Source organism: Antechinus flavipes, chromosome 1 (assembly GCF_016432865.1).
Source record: "Antechinus flavipes isolate AdamAnt ecotype Samford, QLD, Australia chromosome 1, AdamAnt_v2, whole genome shotgun sequence".
Taxonomy (NCBI): Eukaryota; Metazoa; Chordata; class Mammalia; order Dasyuromorphia; family Dasyuridae; genus Antechinus; species Antechinus flavipes.
The window spans coordinates 667,180,378-667,207,998 of record NC_067398.1 but is presented as its reverse complement, the minus strand read 5'-3'; the positions used below and the strand labels follow the sequence as shown (position 1 = coordinate 667,207,998).

At 39.5% G+C, this 27,621-nt stretch overlaps 1 protein-coding gene across 1 annotated transcript; it reads right to left on the bottom strand.

Annotated features, from left to right (window-relative positions):
* Positions 1-27,327, bottom strand: AP1M1 (adaptor related protein complex 1 subunit mu 1). The gene is made up of 12 exons (XM_051972072.1): positions 26,842-27,327; positions 19,507-19,663; positions 17,785-17,852; positions 16,554-16,684; positions 15,641-15,788; positions 12,915-13,041; positions 9,960-10,102; positions 8,462-8,533; positions 6,900-7,058; positions 5,254-5,379; positions 4,344-4,419; positions 1-1,521 (listed from the first exon to the last, which is right to left on the bottom strand). Exons 1-12 carry the CDS (start codon positions 26,881-26,883, stop codon positions 1,499-1,501), a joined length of 1,272 nt encoding a protein of 423 aa, XP_051828032.1. The 5' UTR covers positions 26,884-27,327; the 3' UTR covers positions 1-1,498.
* Positions 27,328-27,621: the final 294 nt, after the last annotated feature.

Genomic DNA, 27,621 nt, shown 5'->3' with positions numbered 1-27,621 from the left:
TAGATTTGAAATCTGCATTTAATGCAATATTGACCAATATGTTCTACAATTGGGCGGTAATAACAGTAACTAAATTGGCATTAACAAAACATACAGCACTTTCATTTACAGAACACGCTCTATTCCCAGTGTCCAGAGCATCTTCAGAGACACTTGGGCCAAAGCCTCCTCTAGAACATCACGATGTCAGATTCACAAGGACAGATGAGAGCAGAGTGGGTGGGAGAAGGGACCTGACGTCTCAACTCTCACACCCCTGCCACTAACAGGAACAAACACCACACACAGCCCATCTTCATCACACTCATCAGCCCCCAGCAGAGCTAGAAAAATACTGTTCTGGTCTGTAAAACTAAGAATGGCACATGGTGTGTAAGGGACCCAGAGTCAGGGCCCCAGCCTTGCTTCGATACATGCGAAATGCAAGACTCAGTGGAGCCCCTGGACTGAAGGCACACACAGCCTGTGAACCTTTTGGCGTGGCTGTGACCAAAAGGGGCAATGGATTCTGAAAGGGTCAGAAGGACCTAAAAGTTTCACCTGAACTAAAAAAGGGTAAATGAACAAGCTTCTTTATTTGGCTTCTCTGGCAAGACTACATGGAATCAGTAACTCTAGTCTCAGGTACAATCTCATTTTCTCTCTAAGTTCATCCTTAAGAGCTCTATGTGTTGTTTTGGGGTAGGGACGGGGAGGATGGTGGGTAGTGTGACCAAGAGTCACTTCATTACCCTGACAATGTCCTGGTAAAATGAGTTCTGGCAGCCTGAAAGCAGGCAGCACGTGCTCTGTAAACATTCAGTGCTGGCCTTCTCTCTCCCTCACTCCTTATACTCTAGACTCCCAGCTCTGAGGCATTTTGGAAGCAGATGTGTGTAGTGAGGGGGGGGATATCTGTGCACATGCCTCCAAAGCTTTGCCCGATGATGCCCTCCATCATGGGCTAGATTTCCAAGGACAAACTTTCGGAACATATTTTTTCCCTAAATTTCTGCTTGGTGCTCCTTCACTGGTGCTGATACCAAATTTCCAGTAAGGAGGAGTGACGGCCCTAGAAGTTATTTTGGCAAAGCTAACATCATTCTTTTGGATTAGCACCAAGCTCATATCACATCAGAAAAGAGCATTTTATCTAAAATGGGGCTTTTGTCTCCTTCCAAAATTGGTTTGGGCTGGAATGAAAAGGGGAATTAATTCTAAGATTATTCCTGTGTTCCTGCTTATTTGGGACAAAGTGTGACACTTAATTTGAACAGCTGGTAACAGCAGAAACAATGTGTACAAATGATGAAAAAATATCCACATAGTCATGGTAAGGGCATATAATGCTGGGTGACAAAGTCAATAAATAGCTATTTAATTCTCTCTTCTCAGTTTGTTCAGATTTACCAAAGTTGCCACTGAAGGCAAGACGTTGACAGTCTTCAGTACCACGAGAAATTCTTACAAACACATTCTAGGCCTGAAGATGTGTGTCATCTGGGCTGGCAGAGAAACCTCATTGTGTTCGGAGTTGATAGTCTACAAGAGAGATAATTGAGAACAAATGAGAAGAGCTTCCGATTTCACTGACAACTGCTTATCTCCTTTTAATCAATAGGTTAATAAATATAGACATTTCCAAACAACGTGTTTTAAAATAAAATTATGACTAAATGCTAAAGTTTAGTCCTCCTGAGCAACTCTTGACATCTTTCTACTTGTAAGAGCTCTCCAGTCACCAAGTCACTCAGTCACCAAGAACTCCTTGTAATCTTGTTCTGCCTATTTTCAAATTTTCTGCAGGTAATTAATGACATTTGGGAACTTGTGTCAATATAAGTCTTTATCTTAAAAAAGACAAAGCCAGGATGGGTGGGAAACCTGAATGATAGAATCAAACAGAAGAAACACAGACTAATGTCTACTGACAGATATGTATCTCCAAGCTCTATACTAGGATATGGAAAAACCAGGAGTGAACTGGAGAAAGACTTTGATGAATCAATGATTTTCTTGATATAGTTGCTCCTTTAATGATATGGATCTTGACCAGATTTTTCCTTCTAATCCTGTGAAATTCTTGTTCATAATCTGCCACAAATCCTTTGAGAGATTCACTAATTGCTATGGAAGCTTTCTCTCTAGGTTTGTTAACACAACATGGGCACAACTATACCCTTTCTGCTGTTTGTTATTTCTTGCTTTTCCAACATGACTAACTCACATCTTTTTCTAGTAATACATCTCCTTCATGATATATTTTTCACAATTTCTTGGGCATGTCATGTTTGGCAATATAGCCTATTTCTGCCCACTATTCATCTTTCCACTGCCCTTTTGTGTCAACCAAAGTTCTAAGCTACAGTCTCTGATTTGCTGATTTTCAGTCGTAGAGAATGAACAGAAAAATATTGGTTTTAAAAGATGAGGAAGCAGCTTGGGATAATTAATTTCCCAAATATACTGCTATATATTCTTCCTTCTCTTTAGTTCCAAACTCAGCTCACTTTCTACCTGCAATAACCTGTTTTTCAACCATGTTATCTTCTTTCCCTTTTTAATATTTTGATAAGCCATCTCCAAATGCTTTTACATTTGTGTGATCTATAACACAGAATTCTTCTGTGTGTACTTGTGTATATTCAGAACCTTATTTTCTTAAATGTTATTTCTTCATGTAACTTCAAGGAATGTTATTGAGTCCAAAAATGCAAAGTTCCACCATTAATGATGACTAAAATAGATAAAACATATTGATAGATACACTTTTTTTGCCTATTTCTTTTTTTCTGTCTAGTTTCATCTACAAATGCTCCTAGGCTGATTTTTCTTATTTAGGTCTTATGCCAAGCCTTATGCAATCTCTTTACTACCTTCTACCAGTCTTAGCTTTTTAAAGAGGCAATACAGCTCATAATCTTCTACTGTATTTTTTGCAATATTTTGCATGAGTTTATATTATTATAACCAATGTTACATCTGGCTGTCATGTTTTTTCTTGGCAAGAAGATCAAATGTTGATAGGCTGAGGAAGTTTTGGGCTCTTTGGGCCTCTTTGTTGTGTTGGTGTATCAGTTAACATTTCTGTAGAAAATGTTTTCCTTTATCTATTTCCCAGCATCAATAACTTCTGTGAACTGAAGTTGTTGTAAAGGTTTGCAATGTCTTATCATATTTATTCTTCTTGTTTATATTGATCTTAACTGTTAGTCTAACTAGTTATTCTGAATGCACACTAATAGCTGATTAGGAATGACCTCCCCTCTTTCCCATCAGTTATTTTCTGTTTGTCAAGAGAATTGATTTCAAATTTTGTGACATTTAGTATTGTCACATCCAGCACCTTCTAATAATTTTCTAGAAGGGGGAAAAAATGTGTGTGTGTGTGTGTGTGCGCATATATATATATGTATATAGGCAAGAGGTTTCTGAAAAGCCTTCAACTGTTTTATTTCTGAATCTTGAACCATACTGTTTGTCCAGGTTTCCCATGCCCATCTTTACAATGAAATAACAGAATGTCAGTGAGAGAGAGGGGTGTGTGTGTGTGTGTGTGTGTGTGTGTGTGTGTGTATCATGAAGACTTCAAGGTGAGATAACTAAATATCTCATGAAATTATGGTTTTTTTTTCCTTCAGATACAAAATAAAACCAATTTTACCAACTCCTTTATTCACCTCTCAAAGGAGAATGTGTGATTATTTCATTTTTATGTACCTTCCTTGTACACATGTGTTTTCATTTATGATGAGTAATGTCAATATTGAGATGGTTCCCTTCTGAATTGCATACAAATAGCTTAAAGACAATTATTTTCCGGATTTTAGTTAAATCATCAGTCACAAATATATAATGTGACCCAAAAGTTTGAACAACATCCTTAAAATATGATCCTTCTGAAAGGAAAAATAAAAAGATACACTTTCATTATAAGTCACACTACACTAAAAGTCAGATTACAGAAAAAAAAAATTTTGGATCATACTGCTTGTGAAGTATGATTACAATGAATCTCTCTATCTGGAACCTGGTGTGGGAAACTGACATACCATTAAATATGGCAGCCTGATGAATGAGAAGAGCCTTAGACAGGGCAGAAAACAGGTCTGGGTTTGGATCCCAGCTCCAACACTTAAAGGCTGTAGACAAGTCGCCTTTCCTCTGTAAACCTATTTCTTAAAATGAGGACAATAATCTCTGCTTAGCTTCCCTAAAAGGATTTGTAACGCTCACATGAGATTAATGTGTACAAAGTGCTTTGTGGGAACCACAAATGCTAACAAATGTGAGCTATGATCATGGGGATGGGGGAGAGAGTGATCCTAATATCAAAGGATATAAGATATGATCAGCCAACCTACCTCCATTCTGGGTGATATACCGAACCCAAGGCAATGCCTGGTAACCACTCTTCTCAATGATCTTCAAGTAACGCACCTGCAAGGCCCAAGACCAAACAATCAACATGTTTGTCCTCAGAAGAATAAAGCACTACCTTCTTGGTAATAGCCTACTTTCTTCCTAAGAATCTGTTAAGTCCAGAATTTGGAAATGCTAAGCAAATGTTTCACTGCAAACAAATGCCGAACAAGGCACAGCAGCCAAGCACATGCTTCTCCTTTATTTTTAAAACAGAGATAACTCAAAGATAACCTGCTTCACTAAGTAGCATAGGACAGAACCATGATGACCTTGTACTAAAGTAGTGTTAGGAGAGAGTCCTTGACTGGTAATCAGGTAACAAATACTCTAGTCTGGCTTGACCATCAGTTAGCTCTCTTGTATGGAACTTTCAACAAGTGACTCCACCTCTCTGTGTCTGTTTCCTCAATTATAAAATGAGAAAGTGAGACTAAATGATCTCTAAGAATCCTCCTAGTTCTGTTCTAAAGTCATTGTCAGCTTTGAAATTTCATGCTCTAAGGGTAGTGCTTACTGTTCCCAACCCTCATGTTCTGGGTTCTAAGGGTCTTCTTAGCTCTGACCTTCTATGTTCCTCTCATTGTGGCATTTTGTGCTTTGATGTTTTCAGGGCTTAAATTACTAACTTGTTTCAGAAGTTCTTACTTGAAACAGCTTTTAGCCTTCTCACTTCTACATTCCTGTCTCTCTTTTCCAACTAGATCTGCCCTTTTCCTTTGCAAAAGAACTTGCAATACCAGCAAGTAACAATATGAATTCCCACCCCACCCCACCCTTACCTTTTCTTTCCCCACCCCACCCCAGCCTTGGACATTACTTTCAACGACTTTACATCATCACAATAAAGACCTGTATCCCTGAGGTGGTGAAGTATGGAATTTCAAACTTGACACTTATGGGTGGTTTTCCTTCTTTGTCCTCAGCTTCAACGCTGGGTAGGCCAAAATGAGCTCTCATCAGATACTCTTTCCCTCCCTGTGCAGAGAGGAGAGAGATGAAAGAGTAAATACTAAAATAGAAGCAAATTTAGTCAAGAGTCTCACCTCAAACTTTGACCACATTTTTGGCTGGCCTAAGTATTGGTTTAGAGTAATAAATTCACTGGAAAAAAGTCCAAGAACAAGCACACCATTTTTCAGTTGCAATGGCTGCATGACAGCCAATGACTCTCATGTACCATGCTTGCTTTCAAATTTTCTGCCAAAAATAGCTGGCACCTGATAGAGGAAAACACAAAAGCTGAAGATGAGTGGTATATACATGCAGGCACATTAGACTAAAGATGTAGGAATAATCTTCTAAAGGGACCACTAAATGGAAGTCAACCAGTTGGATTTAGATCTCCTTGGTTTGGTGAAATCTGCACTAACTGTTAAGGTTTCCAGCCTGATTGAGTTAAACTCTCTTCAAAGTTCCAGACGACTCCAGGTAGAGACAAATAGAAAAGCCAGGAAAAGAACAAAACCTTCCTTTGTGATCCTCAAAGCCCCTCTGCCAAAACCTTGCTGTGGTTCCCTAAGATCTAACAAGAGAAGTCTGGATTCTCTGGCTACACTCTTGAAGCCACACCTGGCATCGCCCTTGCTCTGACTAACGGGAAACTTGTGTTTCCCCTCCCAGATATGGCCAACAAGCTTCTCTATACTTAGAATTCCTTCTCCATAAACCCAGCCTGACCTGTGGGAATCCCATGCTCTCTCAATTCAAATGTGAAGCTCAACTGCCTTTCCTGATCATAAATTGCCTTCCTTGGGCCTTTGGGATCTTTACTGTTTCCCTAGTCCCAGCTTTGCACTCAGAAAGTGTGCTACCTAGCAAGACACTGAGCCTCTCTGGGCTTCAGTTTTACATCTGTAAAATAGGGACAAGAGCTCCACAACATACTTCTAGAAAAAAGCTCTCGATAAACTTTTACATGCTGTTTTGATGGCAATTGGGATTAATTTTTTTTCATTATACTTACCTTCCATTCTTAACTTTTCCTACTTAACTAGAAACTTCTAGAAATCAAGGGCTTCAACCTCCATATACGTTTTCCCATTAGAATGTAAGCAGCTGGAGGGCAGGGATGGGCTTTGCTTTTGTACTTTTACAAAATATTCCTGGTGCTTAGCAAAGAGCCTGGAACTCAGGAAGTGCTCAATAAATTTCATTTGTTCAAACACCTAAACCTCTGGTTTTCTTTAGTACTGAAACTCTACATTTAGCAGAAACTGGATAAATGTGCTGATCTTGTTCAGTTTGAAGGGGAAGGGATTAGTGAAAAGTCTGTATTTTCAATTCAGACACCAATTTCTGGGTATATACAGCAATCATTGACCAAGGTGACAAATAGATAAGTTAGGCTAACAAATCAGCCATTTTCTTGGTGCATTTGAAAAATTCTTTGAGAGCCTTTAAAAAGGGAAACACATGAGGGTGAGGAATAGGGCTGAATTCTCAGTTTTTAGATTGAAAAGACGTGCCACCAATTGGGGGCTGAGGGGCTCACTCACCGGGAAGGATTTGATTGACCAAACAATTTCACTGTTCTCTGGGACCCACTTGACGTTTCCCACCGTGGTTTTGAACTTAGGTGAGTCAGCATCGTTAGGCACGGGAATGTGGATCTCCACATTGTTAGCAGTAGATCGACGCTTGAACTGGCTCTTTGCCTAAAAAAGGCCACAAACAAGTTGAGCTTTCTTTCTTAGCACAGGATAAAAGTAAGACCCATCACCCCCACTAGTTTATTGCAACTAATTGTTTGCAAACTGTGAAGGGACATGACTGCAGCTGTGGTCAGGAAATTGGGCAAGGAGGGAAGTTTATTTCTGAGTAATATTTTGAAAAACTATAGTAGAATGTTGTGGGGCAGAGGGAGAAATATTTAGTAAACATTTGTCAGAAAAGTGAAATTCAACCCCTACATGTTTGGCTTCTATTCAAGCCTCTGTGGATTTAAAAAACTAAACTGGGTCTGTAGTGTTATTTTCATGTGACTAAAAGACTTGCCTCTAAGTCCTCACTTCAACTCATATCAACTGTGTGACCCTGGTCTAGGCTAGGCATTTACTGGTTGTATGTTAATGATGAATAAGAGCTGTTTCACTTGTATAAAGAAAGGAAACCGAGATCTGCCCTGCAGGAAAAAGTAGTTGGCTCCCATCTCCAGGAGGCTCCCCTTTGGGAAGCCCAGCTCGCAGCCACATCTGACTCCTTCTTCCTCTCTTCTTTAGTTGGCACTTCTCAGACAATCTTTTCTCTAACAATCCTGCCAGGGGCTGAGACCTGTCCTCAACTCCATTATTAATGGGAGCCTTGTGCCCACAAGGCAGCCCATGTGTTTTTGCATGGTTCTAACTGATCACAAAATGCCTCCCAATACTGGGCTGACAAGTTGCCTCTCCCTCTAACTTTCATCTCTGTAGTAGTGTTCTACCCAGGACAAGTTCACTTTGTCTTTCAAGAGGCCCTTAGGAAGCCCTGCTTTCCCAGGCTTCTTCCTGCCAGGCTAAACATCCCCTTTTCCTTGGACCAAATCTGGTTTTGAGGCCCCTCTCCATCCTGGTATGGTTCACTTCTTGTCATTCATCAGGGATTCATTAAATGGCTGAGCAAAAACAGTACTGGATAAGTGACTGGATAGGCTCTGACAACAGCCATGAGATTTTGGGCAAATCAAAAACTCCACAGAGTCTCCATTTATTAGTAAAACAAGGCTAATGATACCTCTGAACTACAGAAATGTGAATTATTCACAGTAGTGGTAATAATAATGATAAATGCCATTGCTATACTAATTACAATTCATAAATAAATTTACACAAGTGAAATAAGTCATAAGTTAAAATTCTCCCTTGGGAGAATAAGCCTAGTATTTTCAAAGCAAACTGTCCCCTACCTCAGGACTTCTGTGAGCAAAGTACTTTGTAAACCTTCAACAGTCAGAGATGGAGGCTGTTACTGTTAACTACCATTATAACGAATAATAGAATGATTGAAAAATGAAATCTGTGCTTTGTCTGGTGGACGGGATCCACTTGAAACTGAACAGGCTTCTGAAGGGGCAACCCACCTTAATCATGTACTCGATGCGGCTGTGGGAATGTTTTTCAATTACAGATTCGATCCATATCAAGGGCTTTACCTGGGAGGAGACACAAAAATGAAGAAAGTGTTAAATCTGACTTTAGTAACAATTTAACCCTTGCCATAATCAGATACTTCACAACTTTCCAACCCAAGGCAGTATATTTTATGTATGTTTCTGGCAAGCTGATATAAGACAGGTTAAACTCAGTTTGTCTAGAAAGGCACCCTCTGTAGAAGCCAGTTGCCCTTGCTGGGAAAGCGGCACCTTTGGTTTCCTCCTCTCTGAATATTAAGCCTAGAATATCTACTTCCATACCTCATGGCTTTCTTCATCTTCCTCTCACCTTGCCCAACATCTTCCTTTAGGGTATGAGAAGAAATGTTGCTGTTTTAGAAAATAATGTCTGGACCACTCAATTTAGCATGTGAAGGGAGAATGTACTGCTTCCCCCATTACCCACAAATTCTACTTTTAGAGCCACATTTAAAGCTTCCCTGTTTACAGTAACAACCCAAGGGCTAGAATGTTCAATAACTGAGTTACAGCTAAACTAGCTTTGCTACATACTATTATTATAATATAAAATATAACAAACATATATACAGAAATATGGAAACTTATAACAACGGGATACAGAAAATGAAAAAAGAAAAATATAAACAAATTAATTGTGGCTATGCTAAAAAAAACTCACTAGCAACAAAACAGTTTACTGGCAGAAAAGATATTGGAATATTGAGCAAGGAAACTACTGTTATTTTATTCAAATGTACAGTACTATTTTCCCTGCTTTTTTTTTTAATTAAAAATGTAAATCATTTGGATTTGATGATTTTTATTGGGAGGTTTTATCCCATATTTTTATGTGATAAGTTATTATATTCCTAAGAAAAATCATGTATATGAGATATGCTGATTTGCATCTTGCTCTATTTTACTTTTATATCATGTTTTTCCAGAGTAAGGAATATTAATATTTCAGATGGATGAATACTGGACCAAAAAACTGGTGTCTTGCAAATGTATAGGTGTAGTATGACTCGATTTACCTATACCTGATTATCTCTAGGATGACTGGAGTTTCTGAACCTGCTAGGCTTAGCTTGCAGCCAAGGCTCACAGCCAGAGTTCCAGGTTTGTTACTATCTATTTGATATCTGCTTAGGTTGGTACTTTAATACATTAATTACAAACCATTCTTATCTAGTAATTAAATGGCTTCCCCGGAAAGCCAAGCAAACCCCTCTGGTAGAGATGTGTGGCTGCCTCCTGATCAGGAGATAACATACCTAGAGCACTCCTTGCAGACATGGATACCTAGGTCATCTTGGCCAATAACTGGGAGACTGTTCCTTACTTCCTTTCTCTCTAAGAGGACACTTTTTGTTTAGTCCTTGCTGAGGTACCACCAGGTGCTTATATTTTTAACTGTCTAACACTCACCACCACTGCCACCACACCCAAGTCCAGGAGCACTTACATGGGTATTGAGGCGATAAGACATCAGTTCAAACTCTCCATCGGGGGGAATGAAAGAAATTGTCCGGTCATTTTCAAAGCGGGAAAGACGTACACACTGATGGAATTTCACATCTTCCAGCTCCACTGACTTACTTTTTCCACCTGGAGGGAAGCAAGGAGAGAATGGGTGGAAAAGAAACAACCAAGAGGACAGAAGAGAAGATAATAAATTATCTTAGAGGACAAAACACAAGTCAGAAGACCTGCCTCACAGGGTTGTGTGTAGAAAATACTTTGTAAATTATAAAGCACCTCAAAAAGTGATTATTAACTAAATAAAAATCGATAAAGAAACAGGCTTTTCCCCTTGCCTTTTCAGCAAGTTCCACTCTTTGCTAGCTATGGGATGTTGGGCACATGGCAACCTGAGCTTTGGTTTTCCTGGCTTCAGAATGATATCTCCCTGACTAATGAAATGTGAGGATCAAATTAAATATTGGATAGAAAAGCCTTTTAAAACTAAAGCATTATAGCAATAAAATTATACTGATTATAGTCAGTCAATAAACATTTAAGGAAGCCCCTACTTTGTGTCAGGTACATAAACTCTAGAGATATAAAAAGAAGAAAAAAAATCTCTGCTCTCAAGAAGCTCACAGGCTAACAGAGGAACAACATGCAAATAGCTGGGTACAAATAAGTTATAGAAAGGACAAAGAGGAAATAATTAACAGAGGTAAATTACTAGAATTATGAAACAGAAAAGGTTGGGATCTTAGTTGGAATTGGTAGGATGCCAAGGCTACTGAGAGGTGGAGGTGAGGAGGGAGATCATTCCAGGCAGGGAGGACAACCAGAGAAAATATTGAAAACAGAGAGATGTATCGCCTTTGTCCAAAGAACTTTTCCAGGAACAGAGAAGATCATAGCAGAACTGCATGGGGAAAAGGGAGAGGAAAGTGTAAAAGGCTAAAAAGGTAGGAGGGGTCAGGGTATAAAGGACTTTGAAAACCCTTCAAACAGGATTTGCTATTTGATCCTGAAGGTCAAAAGGAACTACTGGAGTTTATTCAATAGGGAAAGGGGTAATGTCAGATGTGAGTTTTAGAAAGATCACTGTGATAGCTGAATGGAGGCTGGGTTAATAATAATGTTAACAGTAGCTCACATTTATATAAGACTTGGAACTCTGTAAAATCCATGATGCTATTATCTCATCTGATGGTGACAATAATGTGAGAAGGGGACTCCTCATTTTCCAGAGAAGGAATTTCACAGAGAAGTTCAATGATTTGTTTGGGGTCACATGGCAGTTGTGTTGGAGGCAGGAAGGGAACTCTCCAGGTTTCTTTGTACTACTGATTGGCATTGTTCTCTTCTGGGTCTTCTTTTATCTACTGAACTGATCCTTCTCAGCTTCCTTTAGTAGATCTTCTTCCTGCTAACCTTGGCTATCCCTCAAGGCTTTGTCCCAGTCCTTCTTTCTTCTCCCTTGATCCTACTTCTCCTGGTGGTCTCATCAATTCCCTTGAGTTCAATGATTACCTCTATGCTTATAATTCTCAATCTACTTACCCAAACCCCTCTGAGGACCTCTGGCATCTCCAACTGCCTCCTGGACAGCTCAAACTGGATACCTTGTCAACATCTTAAACTCCACATGTTCAAAACTGAACTTATTTCCTCTCTCTCCAAACCTTTCCCTCTTCTTACTTTCTGTTCTGCTGCTGAAGGCATCCCTATCCTCCCAACCTGGGCTTACAACCTAGGATTCATTTTGACCCCTCACTCTCTCTCATTTGTCCTGTCTTGTTCCATCTATTGCCCAGGCTTTCACCTTTGCAGCATCTTTCGTATACATACCCCCTCTTCTTTTTCTTTTCTGATATTGCCACCACATGGTTCACCTCCTCATCTCATGCCTGGACTACTGCAACAGTCTGGGTGGAACTACCTGCCTCAAGTTTCTCCCTATTCCAACCCTCTCTATGCAACCATCAAAGCAATTTTCCTAAAGTTCTGACTATGTCATCTCCTTCTTAACTCAATAAATTCCAACAGCTTCCTAGATGCTCCAGGATCAAATATAAAATTCTGTTTGGCATCCAAAGCCCTAGTTCCTACCTTGGCTCATCTACTGCTTTTCCAGTCTTAGAAAATACCCTGTGATCCATTTTGGCTTTCTTTCTGTTCCTCAAACAAGATACTCCATCTTCTGACTGTGCATTTTCTTTGGTTATCCCCCATGCTTGGAATGCTTTTCCTTATTATTTCCAATAGGATTTATCCTGTCTACAATCTATTTGTATGTGTGGCCTGCACCATTTGGTGGAACTCCTCAAGAGCAGGGACTTCTTTTGCCTTTGCATCTGCCAGAGCTCAGGATTATGTCTGGTGCATAGTAAACACCTAATACATTTACTGTCTGAGAAAAACACTGGACTGTGACCTGAGTCCCCATCCTGGCTGAATTGCTGATTAGCTGTGACCTTGACATGTTTATCCCTTTTGTGAGCCTCATTTCTCGCACCTGAAAAAGGGAGTACCTGGACTTGATGATCTCTGAGGACTCTTCAAGCTCTGATATTCTATATGGTTATGGAGTAAGCCATTTTAAATATGTTAAATTTCACTTATTTAGACTTATTGGTAAAGCTAGTCTGAAACAGACAAAATAGCAAAGGCCCAGTTTTAAAGAAAAAATAAAAAATAATTTACATAACGTAACATCCCGAACAATTAATACTTCAAAAGTATTCATATCATTTATTTTATTAGCAAATTCTTCTTTCCAGGATAGAAAGATGTTTTTTTCTCCCATTCATTGCTTTCCTGGAACAGTGAACAGGATTTCACACTCAACTCTTAAGAATCAGAGACTCGCTCTCCTATCAAAGAAAAGGCTATACAGCATCATATAGCAGAAGGAAACAGACAAAGAGCTCATAAAGAGACTATTGGTGTGTATACTTACGCCCTGTATTGTCAAAGAGAACTTTGTCATTGAGACCTAGGCGCAATTCTGGCATCCCTGAGAGAAACACCCTCATTTTAATGGAGCCCACAATTTCACTACGAAGGACGTTCCCATTGGCACTGACCTATGTGAAGAATCAAGCAAGTGAGACAACGGATCACAGAGAGCCTTTTTCCATTAATAAAATGAAATTAAATTAATCAATCAATAAGCATTTAAGTTATTACTGTGTGTTACGTACTATGATAAGTGCTGAAGATTCAAAGAAAGATAAAAAGATGGCCGTTGTTCTCAAGAAGCAAACATTCTCATGGGGAAAGACAATATATAAAAAGCATAAATGGAAAGTATCTCAGAGAGAAGACACCAGCAATAAGGTGTGGGGGGGAACAACTCTTAAGATGATATACAGTATCTTAAGATACTATCATTTCTATTCAGATGATCCCCAAATGTATCAATCCATCCTTCATCTCTCTCTCTGAGCTCTGGCCCCATATCATCAACTGTCTGCTAGATACTCCACCTGGATGTCTCATGGGCATCTCAAACTTAATAGTCCAAAACAGAATTAATTCATTAGGCTTTCCTTCTAAATTCCTTCCCTTCTCCCAACTTCACTATTTCTGCTGAGAAACACCACATTTCTCATCACTCAGGTTCAAGAATCTTTGATTCTCCACTCACTCTCCCAACATCCAAATGACTGCCAAGTATTGTCTATTCTACCTCCAAAATGAATTTTTCCTTATTTACACTGGAGGAAATGGAAGCATGGAGAAGTAAAGAGACAAATGAGTATCAAAGGTAAGATTCCAACCCAAGCCTTTTGACCCCAAGTCTTATATTTTTTCCATTTCTGTTTCAGGAAAATAAAAAAGGATAATCTTTTTCTTTTTTTTTTTTTTTTTTTTTTTGTCAAAAATGAGCCATTCAACCAAACTTTGACAAATATGTAAAATTAGCCTTGCCTAGTTTTATGTAGAAATAAATCTTCCAGTTTTGCATGGTCAATGTTGAAAAGTTACCCATGCAAATGTTTTGTAAATTAAAAAACTATAATAAAAAAAGAAATAAAGAAATCTTCCAGATGTTCCAAAGCACCCATCTTCTTTACGCTGGATAAAAGTCAGTTTAAGAAAGAACTGTATCAGCTAGGTATTGAGGCAGAAAGAATAAGTTCAGATGGAATAGTTGGGTAAAGAGCAGAGATTAAATTACCCTGGCATGGATTCTGTCAATATAAAGTTATTATAAAATAAAAATAAAATATTTAAATAATTTTTTAAAAAGAGCAGAGATTATTTAGATCCTTTGCTTGTTTCTCAAATTTAAAACTTTTTTTTTCTTATGCCACACCGGTATTGACTCCGAGTGAGGCAGGACTAATCTAGGCCTTTATCATCTAGATGTGGTTTCACAGACCACAAGAACTAAAGAATTTCTTGGAAATAATATGCTAGCCCCTCCTCTGATAGATAGTGGACCAGAAAAAGAAAAAAGGCACATGGCTCAGGTACACAGCTAGCAAGCAACAGAACAAGGGTTCAGATCTAGGTTCAGATCTTTAGTTCTGCATCTCAATCAAACAGAGATGGAGAGGATCATAGATAAGAAAATGGACAATTTTGATAGTGTACAATTTAAAAGATTTTGCACAAATAAAACCGATGCAACTAAGATTAGAAGAGAAATAGGTAATTGGGGAAAAAAAATCTCTTCATCTGGTTTCTTTAATAAAAATCTCATTTCCAAGGTATATAAGGTCCTGACTTAAATTTAAAAGATGCAAGAGTCATTCCCTAATAGGCAAATGATTAAAGGATTTTCAAAGAAGGAAATCTAAGCAATCAAGAGTCATATAAAAAAATTAGCATATAGAAAAATGCCAATTAAAGTAACTTCTTGAGGTTCTACACATACCTATCAGATGAAAACTGACAGAAAAGGAAAATGACAAATGTTGGAAAAATTGCAGGAAAGGATGAACATTAATGCACTAATGGTGGATCTAAGAATAGGTACAGCCACTCTGGAAAACAAGTTGGAACTATGTTGCAGAAGTTGTTAAACTGTATTTGATCCAGCAATATCTATACTGATACTCCAAAAGAAATCAAAGAAAGAGGAAAAAATACTTATAGCATCTCTTTTTATAATAACAAAAAACTGCATACTAAGGAGAAGTTCTTCATTTGGGGAATGGCTGAACAAATTATGGGATATGAATGCAAGAGAATACCATGTGCCAGAAGAAATGAAATGTGATAGTTTCAGTAAAAGCTGGGAAGATCTGTATGATCTGAATGAAGTGAACAAATTTATACAAACAACACTGCAATACAAAAACTCTGATGACCAATGACCAATCATGATTTCAGAAGACAAATAATGAAATGCTACCCCTCCTGATAGGAAGGTATGAATTCTAGGTGCAGAAGAAACTTTTTTTTATTTTGGACATGGCCAATGAAGGAATTTGTTTTGACTATGTATATTTGTTACAAAGATTTTAGTTTTCTTTTTGTTTTCAAAGGTGAAAGGAAGAGGAAATCTATTTTTGTTAACTATAAAATTAAAATTGAATAACCAAACAAAACAAATTTTAGCAATCTTTTTACTACACGGACCTGGGGATATCTTAGGTATCTACAGATCTGCTAGTTTACAAAGTTTAGTAGCTTTTATTTTCATTTAAAAAAAAAGTAAATCAACAGACTTACCAAGAGATTAACAGATTCTATGACATCCAGGAACACTTCATTCTTTCTATACTTGATTCCCTCAGATCTCCAAGACACAGCATTGGTGACAGTGGCTGGTGGACGGGGAGCTCCAGTTTCTAGTTTGTGGCCTTCCTGAGTGATATATCTTTACAACCAGATGATTAATGTTAAGGAAATATGAGTAACATAGAAACAGTGTAACTTCAGTCATTGACTTAATGCTATATTTCAAAAAATGAACAAAGAAAGCTCTTAGAAGCCTAGAAATAATATCCTAAGGCACAGAATAATAAAATAGAACCTTAAAGTTGGAATGGGGTTTATAGATATTTAGTCCAGATAGGTACCACTCTCTTCTCTCAATCTACCTAAGTTCTAAGAAGAAGCTTCATTTCTAGTGCTTCCAAATCAAAAGAAGCCACATAACCCATGACTTAATCTGGTATAGAGAGATTCAAGAGAACAAGATAAGCCGTAACAAATACAGTCTGATGGAATAAAACAGCATGGCCCTTTCAGGGATCAAATCCACTGCACCCAAAATGAACCCAAAGAACCCCATTATAAGGCCATTCAAATCTTTCAAGGACAGCATATCTACCCAGAAAGAATGTTTCTAAGGCTATATCAGTAACACTGGGATAACAATATACATTGCTTCAGGATTTTGAGGAGCTGTCATTTGGTGACACAGGGGCTGATCCAGATCAAGGACTGCCTCCAAACACGTTTGTTTGTGAATTGCCATGACTGAAAAGGTCCCTCTCTACACAAAGGCTAGGACTAGCCTGACAGACACAAAGTCCATCACCTCCTAAGCCTTACTTGTGAGGACCTGCCATGGAAAGATTATTTCCATGCTACAAGAAGAAATTGAAGAGGTTAGGTACACCTGGCTACTGATACTCACTCTTGCAAAATTTTGCTGTCAGTAGTTTGAGGGTATCCAAAATCCATTAATTCATCTAGTAATTCATATATTATAACAAAATTATCACGAATGCTCTCTTCTTCCAACTCTTTAAAATATTCAGAAAATACCTAAAATTTAAGAGAGAGAAAACACATGAAAACTTCACAGCTGATTCCTACATATTTCTAACTCTCCTGCTTAGAAAAGTACTTGGCAGTCTGGCCTGTGCATCACTCTTCAATTATTTGTCCTGAGATGATGAAACATTTAATTTCCTCAGTTCTACGTTGATGATAGAACAATCAAGTACTTACAAGCAGGATGAGAAGTTCAACCCACACTAGAAGACAGAGAGTTGACTGGTCTAAAACTTGGTCAGCAGCAGTCTCTTGCAGCTACCTGTGTTCTCTTCTTTCTGGATGCTTTCTCTTTTCTATCACATTTAGGAGAGTCTATGACACTCACAATCTATACCTCTGGCAAATGTATCATCTCTCTAATGTGTTGTTCCTTTCTGATCACTTTTCCTAATTCTTACTCAAGCCCTTATAATCCAGATTACTGTAACAGTCTGCCACTTATTTCTTGATTCAGGCTTTCCCATTTCTAGTGTCTTGTTTTCTATAGGAATGTATCTAATTAATGCTCAGATATGATCAAACTTCTTCAACCTTGTTTTTGAACAAGCAATGTGTCTTTGCTTATCAAACAAAAAATCAATAACCAAACCTGGTATTCAAAGCTTTCTAGTTCTACTCTACTTTGATAGTCTTATTTTCCGGTGCTCTCTTGCTCATATTGTTGTTGTTCTTATTTTTATTATACATTCCAGGCTCCCCTGAATTCATTCTGCCTTCTCTTGCCTCTGTTCACTCTTGCAGGTATTCCTTACTCCTAGAATAGCAACCTACTTCTCATCCCCACCTCTGTGTTCCAAGAAGTCCTCTTTTATCTTCCTCTACCTGGATATGATCTCTCAGGGAGCCTGCCAAAGAGTATTTTCACTCACACCCCCACACCACTATAATCTTCCAGTTCAAACTGTTCCTTATTACTATCTACTCCACAGTGGGAATCTTATCAAGATCCAAGGTACAACATCTGTAATGTGCTGCCCTCTGGGGGACAAAGGGCATATGACAAGGGTCATGTTAAGATTAGTTGTGCAGGATGAAAGAAGCTATATTTTTAGGGAAATGAAAAGTTAATTTCCAAGTTTGGCACTTACCTGTACTACCTTATAAAGAAAGGCAAACACCAGAGACACACAGGCATTCTTCTTAGATGTTGCAACCACTGACAGAAAACCCATTAAGGAGCTTTCAAAGGGAGTATATTTGTAAAGATCTGATAATTATTTTCTCTGCCACAGACCAAAAAACCTGATGGAATAGTTGTGGTAACTCAGATCACACTATAGGTCAATCATCAACAGTGGCAGTGGCCCTTAAATGCATCTAAGAGAAGGGCACCGATCACATGAAACTCTGTCCCTAACCTCTAAGGCCTGATTCAAGCCTCATGTCCATCACAATGCCCTCCAGAATTTATTCCCTCTCCCTCCCAGTCTGTCTATGTCTTTCCTTTTATGTCCCTATATACAAGTACTAAAGCACTTATGTTCAGGTTGTGGCCTGCTATTTTATACTTAGGGATTTGTGGCTACTTCTGAGAGCTTAAAAATGAAAGGCAGTGTAGTAGGAGAAGCCTGAGGTCTGTACTCTGGGACTGTTACTCACTCCATGGAGACTTGGGTGAGCCACTACTTTTCTGAGCCTCAATTTCCTTATCTCTAAAATGGGATTATAATACTTCACTGGGTAGGTTAGAAGGGTGACAAAAATCTAAACTTAATCATCATGAGAAAAGTACTTTATAAACCTTTATGTGCTATATAAATGTCTAAATCGTTATTCTGGTCATTCCAGACCTTGGGTCTGGACCCGAACATGAACCAGTTTGTGAATTTTCTTTCAAAAAATTTTTCATAATATTAATTCAGTATAATTGATTTACTTAATAATTGTATGTATTTTATTTCATGCCAAGTAAAAACATGATTCTGAGAAAGGGCTCATAACACACAAAAAATTAAGAACCTCTGTGCAAGACAGATGTCTAGAATTTAATTCTAATTGCCCATGGACAGCCCAGGGGCAGGCCATTTAAATAGATGGGCATTTTAGAGGCAAAAATAGGATCTGGCTGTGAAGTGGCTTCAGGGAGTAAAGCCAATGCCTGACTGCAGCACAAAAAATATCTTTCAAGGAGGGAATGGAACAGAATTGATAGCAGAATCCTAAACCTTATTCCCTAATAATGTCATACTCTTGATCTGTCGGGGAAAGAAGGCTCATCAATCTGCTATCATTAGTCCCTTCTTGATTAGGGCCATTTCAAGTGATGTCCGTAAAGAAGAGACAAAAATGGAATAAGCCCAAGAAAAACCATAAGCTGAGCTAGAATTGGAATCATAAAATAAAGTTAGCCTTTAATATGATCAGATGCTTCAAAACAGGGCATTTACCGAGATTAAGAAGAGGGACCCTGGCTCAGAGAGGAGTAAAGAGGAAGTATAAAAAAGAACAAGCGAATTTAGGAAATAAAGCAGCACTGACATGGACCCGAAAAAAAAAAAGACCATGGGTAGGTACACATGCATGTGCGTGCGTACGTGCACATGTTTACAGAAAGGAGGCTGGGAGAATACACAAACTATAGAAAGTCAGAGAAAAAAACTTCCAAGGTCATCTAATCCAATTTTTTTTTTCATTTTATAGGGTAAGGAAATTAAGGCAAAGAGAAGGGAAGGAATCTGCCCAAGCTTACACTGCCAATTGATGATATCGATAATGAGGATAAAATCTAGGTCTCCTAACTCTAGTAACATACCAAGGAGCTTTCTTTGGAAATAACTTGGGGTCACTAGGGGCATTCCCCAAAAGGATACAATACAAATTGTTGTGTTTAATCCACATAAAACGAACTCCTCCATGGGCCAAGATAGGAGATAGCATCCCTTCTTCTTCCTTTTCCATCAGGATTGGCATGAAATGCTCCACCTCTGACATGTCCACATCTCCTCGGTAATTCCGACAGATAAGCACCTACAAATAAAATGAAAAAAGTATTTGATTGAATTTCCAGTTCAATCTTCCGAATTTCAAAGAATCATTATGTATGTTTTCTCTTGAGACTTTACCAGGAGGGCCTCTTCCTTCCTTCAGCTCTATCTTAAACTATTTCTACTCCTGAACTCTTTCATGCTAGATATTTTTCTCTAATGTCCAATGAGACCTGACTTTCTTTTAAAGACACCAAACCTGTCTCTATGTTCTTCAGTGATGGATGTTCTTTTTTCTCACACCTGAAGCACATTACCTGGCATAGACTAAATGCCTGTCAACTGAAGACTTAACAGCATCAGGAAGACCCCCACTGCCATTTTCAGAACCTAGCTTCACATTCATTAGATCCACCATATCCTCGAGCACTGTCCTAGATCTTTCTTCTCTTTCACCAGTTTTTAAACTCCTAAAAAAAAGCTATCATTTATTGCCTCTACTCTTTTCCTTCTCACTCACACTTCAACCCTTTATATTTGATTTCTAACTTAATCACTCAACTGAAACTGCTCTTTCCAAAGCTATCAACAATCTTTTTACTTGTTTATTTTTTAAATAATAGCTTTTTATTTTCAAAATATGTGAGAAGACAGTTTTTAACATTCACCCTTGCAAAACTTTGTGTTCCAACTTTTTCTCTCTCCTTCCTTCCATTCCCTCCCCTAGACATTAATATAATATATATTAACAATCTTTTAATTGTCAAATACGATTTTCTCCAGAACCAGCTATACCCAGTGAAAGAACACTGGAAAATGAGTGTGGACTGCTTGCATTTTTTTTCTTCCCAGGTTATTTTTACCTTTCTAAATCCAATTTTTCTTGTGCAACAAGAGAACTGTATAAATATATGTGCATGTATTGTATTTAAGATATACTTTAACATGTTTAACATGTACGAGACTGCCTGCCATCTAGGGGAAGGGATGGAGGGAAGGAAAGGAAAAGTTGGAACAAAAGTGTTTGCAAGGGTCAATGTTGAAAAATTACCATGCTTCCTGTGCAACAAGAGAACTGTTTGGTTCTGCACACATATATTGTATCTAGGATATACTGTGACATATTTAACATGTATAGGACTGCTTGCCATCTGGGGGAGGGGGTAGAGGGGAAAAGTCAGAACAGAAGTGAGTGCAAGGGATAATGTTGTAAAAAATTACCCAGGCATGGATTCTGTCAATAAAAAGTTATAATTATTTAAAAAAAAAAAAAAAAGAGTTGGACAAATAAAAAAATTAAAAATAAAATTTCATCTTCTAACCTTTTTCAAAAGAAAAAAAGAAAAGAAAAACTATCCATGCATATGTTATGTCAATAAAAAGCTATAATAAAAAAATTTTTTTAAATATATGTTTTCTTTTCAGTCTTTTTTTTTTGGGGGGGGGGAGGGAGGCAAATGGGGTTAAATGACTTGGCTAAGATCACATAGCTATGAAGTATTAAGTGTCTGAGACCACTTTTGAATTCAAATCCTCCTGATTTCAAAGGCTGGTCTTCTATCACTATCAAGCTGCTCTCCTTGACCCCTTCCCTCTCCATTTGACACCATTTACCACGCTCTCTTGGTGGATATTTATCAGAGGATCAGGCCTAATCTTCAACGCCGATAGTACAGAACAAAAACTGCTAACATCCACTACTCTGGGGATGAACTCCAGCAGTGCCTGTCCAGCACACTTCCTGACACATCTTTTGCTTCTCCTGAGACACCCACCATTGATTATATTCCAAGAACTGAACTGGAGTCAAGACCGGAGACACCCCAGATACCCCCAGAAAAACTGGCTCTATTACTTTCTAGTATGTAACTTTTAGTCTTTCTGGGCCTTGGTTCCCTCCCTTGTAAAAGGAGGGAGTAGAAATTGTGATTCTTAAGGTCAGGTATCAATACTATAATCCCTCTACTCTTCTATGTTCTCCCTCTGAAGCTCATGGCAAAATGTAATACTGCCACCTTGAAAGAAAAAGAAAAAAAGAAAAGAAAAACTATCCATGCATATGTTCTGTCAATAAAAAGCTATAATAAAAAAAATTTTTAAATATATGTTTTCTTTTCAGTCTTTTTTTTTGGGGGGGGGGGGAGGGAGGCAAATGGGGTTAAATGACTTGGCTAAGATCACATAGCTATGAAGTATTAAGTGTCTGAGACCACTTTTGAATTCAAATCCTCCTGATTTCAAAGGCTGGTCTTCTATCACTATCAAGCTGCTCTCCTTGACCCCTTCCCTCTCCATTTGACACCATTTACCACGCTCTCTTGGTGGATATTTATCAGAGGATCAGGCCTAATCTTCAACGCCGATAGTACAGAACAAAAACTGCTAACATCCACTACTCTGGGGATGAACTCCAGCAGTGCCTGTCCAGCACACTTCCTGACACATCTTTTGCTTCTCCTGAGACACCCACCATTGATTATATTCCAAGAACTGAACTGGAGTCAAGACCGGAGACACCCCAGATACCCCCAGAAAAACTGGCTCTATTACTTTCTAGTATGTAACTTAGTCTTTCTGGGCCTTGGTTCCCTCCCTTGTAAAAGGAGGGAGTAGAAATTGTGATTCTTAAGGTCAGGTATCAATACTATAATCCCTCTACTCTTCTATGTTCTCCCTCTGAAGCTCATGGCAAAATGTAATACTGCCACCTTGAAAGAAAAAGAAAAAAAGAAAAAAAATTCTAAGGTAAATTAAGGATGGTAACCAGTCTAAGAGTGGGAATGTTTTAATCTAGGTAAGGTTATTGTCTTTCTGCACCCTAGACCACATTGAACAGTTTGGGAAAATGGTTCCCCGGGGAACTAGTTTTCTATCAGTCAATAAGCATTTATTAAAACACTGCAGGCTGGGCACAGGGATAAGCTCTGGGGATACAAAAAAAAAAAAAAAAAAATAGACCCTGTTCTCAAGGAGCTTCTAGTCCCATGGAGAAGTCCACACATAAACAACCATGCACGAACAACCTAAATACAGGACAAACTAAAGATAATCAATAGAGGGAAAGCACTACCATTAAGGGGAACTAGGAAAGGCTTCTCACAGAAGAAAAATGTTGGCGAGACATAAAGGAAGCCAGGGAAGCTAGGAGGAGGAGGTGAAGAGGGACAGCCTAAAAAAATGGCCAGAGATAGAAGATCGAATCTCTCATTTGATGGACCACAAGGAGAGCAGTGCCACTTGACTGCAGAGTACATAGTGGGATTGAGTAAGGTGTAAGATGACTGGACAGGTGAAGTGCTATGATGGGCTCTTACTGCCACATGATAAACACTGCTGCCTGTCTTTTTGTCTCTTCATATCTAAATTCTTTTAGTCCTTCTTCCTTGGAACTCCCAGGTCCCAAATGTGCATGGACACTTCTACTGTGGGCAGGCTTGGAAAAGACAAGACAAAAGTAATTTGGAATTCAGCTCACTGAATGAATAATTATTTTTAGATAATGAGAGTCAAATTCTGAAATTCTACTTCCAACTGCACTCCCCACACTCTGGCCTTTACTTTCTCATCACTGGCTTCTTGCCCCAGAAATGTCTCTGCTATGGGGCCCTTTCTCTTGATTGGAGTGTCCCTGGCCTGAACCACTATTTTACCATTTCTGGTATCCAGGTATACCTTCCCTCTTGTTCATTTTTCACTCTAGATTTCACCTCTTAGTTACTGCAACCCCTTAAATTCCAGAACCCCTGCATGTGTTTCTTTCTTCCATTAGAATGTAGAACTTGAAGGCAAGGTTAAGAAGTATCTTTTTTGCTTATATTTGTATCCACAGTGCTTAGTAGAGTGCTTGGAACACATTAAGTGCTAGCTGCATGCTAAGTGTCCAAAGGGAAAAGAACTTTTTGTAAAGGAAATTTGGACAAATACACGTTCAGTGTTTGCATGAAATACTTTAATCACCTCCTCACTGTGGTCTGGGCACTTATTTAAAAGAAATTCCAGGGAAAGGAAGCTCAACAATGGATTACACATTGGATGTTGGCTTTGGTCAATGTCCAATGTTGATGTTACAGATCGGATCACTCAACAGGCTTTGCAACATTGCAACAGTGCTAGTCATGCTGTTTTTCTACCAAGAATGAAAAGTGTTAGAAGGAAAGAGAACAATCCCCTCCCCCTCAGCCCTATCAAACAAGTCCCTTACTTCTTTATCTTCTTAATTCCCCCAGAATCTCAGTAGCAATTAAAATAAAAACCAAAAAAGCAAATATCCTGAATTTCTCTAAAAGATGGGAGAATTTTGATGAGATGGGTCAACTGATCAGTCAGTAAATAACCACTGGCTTTCTAGCCTGTACCACTGGTCTTTAAATGTATGATCTAATGAGCTATGATCCTATAACCCAGTAATGTCTATAATTCCATCATTGGGACTGGATCTCAAGGAGATTACTATTAAGAAGACCCCTATGTATAAAAATGTATATCACACAATTAAACTGTGTGATTTGTCATTATCATTCACAGGGTTGTTGAAAAGCTCAAATTAAATATGCATGTAAAGTATAATATTAATACTTTAAAATGTTATATGAATGTCAGCTTTATATTATTATTAATAAAGGGCAATTGACAAGAACTCTCCCCAAACTGTTAACATTATTTGTAAATAACAAAAATGAGCTTTATTTTAATAATAAACTATATGTCTAATAATTGGCTAGCTGAACAAATAATGGTATATCAACATAAAGGAAAATTATTAGGCCACAAAGAATGCCAAATACAAATATTATGAAGTTATTTATACCAAGTGAAGGAAGCAGAGCCAAAAGAAGAATATATACAATGAGAGTAAGTAAATACAACTTGACACTGGAGAAGCAGTAAAATTCTGGTTAAAAATAATGTTCAATGTCATACTGCCCAGGATACATTGTAATCAATAAACTTATTTTTCTTTTCCAAGGAACGTATTTTGTAAAAGGATTTGTTGGGCATTTATTGGAAAGTATATGTGGCATCAAAACAAAATGTAACAAATACAATTTATTTAAGTCCTGCAATAATAGCATTAGAAACACTAAAACTCAGAATGAACTAAGACTGTCAAGGAAAGTTATGGACAACAAAAGGGATTTTTAAAAGGTATACTGGAGAAAAGAGTGACGAAATATTCAGTTTAAATAGGACAATGATACGACTGGAGTGAAGGAAATTATTCAACTATGTCTTTACTTCTGTTTTTCTGCTAAGGAAAATGGTCTTTGGACTGGAAAGGACAGAATGGATAGAGAAGCACTAAAAAAGCACCTAGTTGCCCTTAATGCGTTAAAAAATAAAGGCCCAGGCAAACTGCATTCCAGGATACTGAAAGAACTTCTGGATGATATTTCTGACCCTTTGTCATCTTTACAGGATTATTATGCAGAAAAAAGGTGCTGGAGCTAGAGAAAGGAGATGTTATCTCTGTTTTTATAAATGGGAAAAAAGTAGAATATGAAATTCATAGACCAATAAACTTGACTTTGTTTCCTGGCAAAATTTTAGAGCTGTGTTATTGAAAGGGATCTATCTCAATGCTCGTGAACATTTAGAAAAGAGAGTAGTGATCACAAAATGCCAGACTTTCAACAGAACAGTGTGCCAGACTAACTTCATTTCCTCTTTGCAGCTTCCACATTGTTCTTAGGTCCATTCCCTGCGCCTAAACAGCACAAATATAATCCCTCTTTCCAAATAATTATCAGTCAAATAATGGAGTATATTCCTCCTAAGCTTTAATAGAAGAGCCAGGACTCCCAAATACTTGACAGTCTAAGATACTGAACCAAATTTAATAAATCAATGGAAAGTCTTCCACTTGGGTTTAAAAAAATCAACTATTCAAGCTGGAGGAAGCATGGCTAAACAATTCATGCAAAAAAGTTCTTGCAATTTAGTGAGTGGCAAGCTGAATATGAGGCAACAGTATGACATGACAGCCGCATGATTTTAAGCTGCATTAAGGGGCACAAGAGTGCAGAAAGGAGAGCACATATTCTCTGCTGAGTTTATTCTGTTTTGGTCAGGCCACATTTAAGAGCAGAGTGTTTGGTTAAGGAGGATTTTAACAAGTTGGAGAATGCCCCGGGGAGAACCTTAAATTCACATCCTGTGATAACTTGTTGGAGGAATTGGGGATCTTTAGTTTGGAGAAGAAGCTTAGGAGAAATATACTCCATTATTTGACTGGTAATTATTTGGAAAGAGGGATTATATTTGGGCTGTTTAGGCCCAGGGAATGGACCTAAGAACAATGTGGAAGCTGCAAAGAAGAAATTTTAGGCCTGATGTCAAAGAAAAACATCCTAACAATGAGAACTAGCCAACAGTGCCATGGGATACTCTAAGTGAGGCAAAGGTGGTTTCCCTTTAAGAAAGGTCTTCAAGCAAAGACTGGCTGATCAATTTACCTGGGATGATACTGAGATTTAAATTCAGGTCAGGACTGGGTTAGATAGATGGCCTCTAGAAACTCCGAGGACCTGTGACCAGCAGAAAGCTTGGGGGCTGCCACCAGACTTCTCAGTCCTGCCCCAGCCAAACTGGACAGTTCCCTGCGGTCCCATGGCCCCTGGCTTTCTAGCCGGAGCCTTCCTTGGCTGCACATGGAGCGCTTCGCTTCCCCAGGGATCCGTGCAATCTCCCTAAAGGCTGGCTGGGGGAGGGGCCCTGGGGGCACGGCTAACAGCCACGGCGTCTCCTCTTCCTCCTCACCTGACTCAGCTCCCCGCTGACACGGCTAGCGGAGCCCAGAGGCAGCCTGCCTGGGGCGTGGGAAGTCCCTTCTCCACGCTCCCCGGGCCAGTTTGCTCCTTGCAAGCATGACGGCCCTTCCACCTCCACCTCAGGGGTCCCGCCACAGAGATGAGACTCTTGCCTTTGTACCCCCAGAGTTCAGCCCATGCCTAGCCCACAGCAGGCGCTCAATAAATGCCTCCAGACTGACTGCACACTGCAGGTGTTGCCTAAGGGCTCCTGGATATGACTGGCTGCCCTGGGACGAGGGGCTTCGATCTTCTGATCGAAGGGTGGGGGTCAAACTCTTTCCCTGGGAACCGTGACAGGGTGACAGGGTTAGACAACAGGGTGGGGGAAGTCCCCGCCCCCGCCTTGGGGAGGGGCCGTTACCAGGCAACGAGGAGGGGGGAAGCGGCGCTGGCCGAGGCCGGGTTTCCCTACCTTGCCCTTTAGATCTAGCACATACACGGCGCTAGCCGACATGGCGGCGGCGGCGGCGGCGGCGGCGGGGAGAGATCGAAGTCTAGGGCGAGACGCGGCAGCGAGAGAGGCGGCGGCACCGGGGCGAGCAGGCGGGCGCACCCGACCGCGGCACCTCACTTCCACTTCCGCCCTGGAACCGTTATGTCCGGCCTAGGAGAACGGCTTTCGTCCTCTGGAGCATGCGCATAGGAGGGAAGACATGGGCGCGCGCCTCACTGGCGCAGGCGCACTGAGGGCCGAAGAAGCCATTTATCCCGCTGGAGTTCTGGCGGCAGCCGACCTTAAGTTGGAGGAGGAGAGTGACGAGGCCTGACAGGCCCAGCACATAGTCATAGTGTCCAGGATGTTGGAGTTTGATGGCAGCTTAGAATAAACTTGTCAGCACTGGAAGCTGGAGAAGCTTAGAGCCTTGAATGTCAGATCCGGGAGAGCCGTTAGAACATAGGATGTCAAAGCTGGGAGGGCCCTAGAACAGGGGATGTCAGGCTGGGAGGGGCCTTAGGACAGAGGATGTCAGAGCTGGGAGGGGCCTTAGGACATGAGATGTCAGAGCTGGGAAGGGCCTTAGGACAGGGGATGTCAGAGCTGGGAGGGGCTTAGGACATGAGATGTCAGAGCTGGGAGGGGCCTTAGGACAGGGGATGTCAGAGCTGGGAGGGGCCTTAGGACATGAGATGTCAGAGCTGGGAGGGGCCTTAGGACAGGGGATGTCAGAGCTGGGAGGGGCCTTAGAACCCG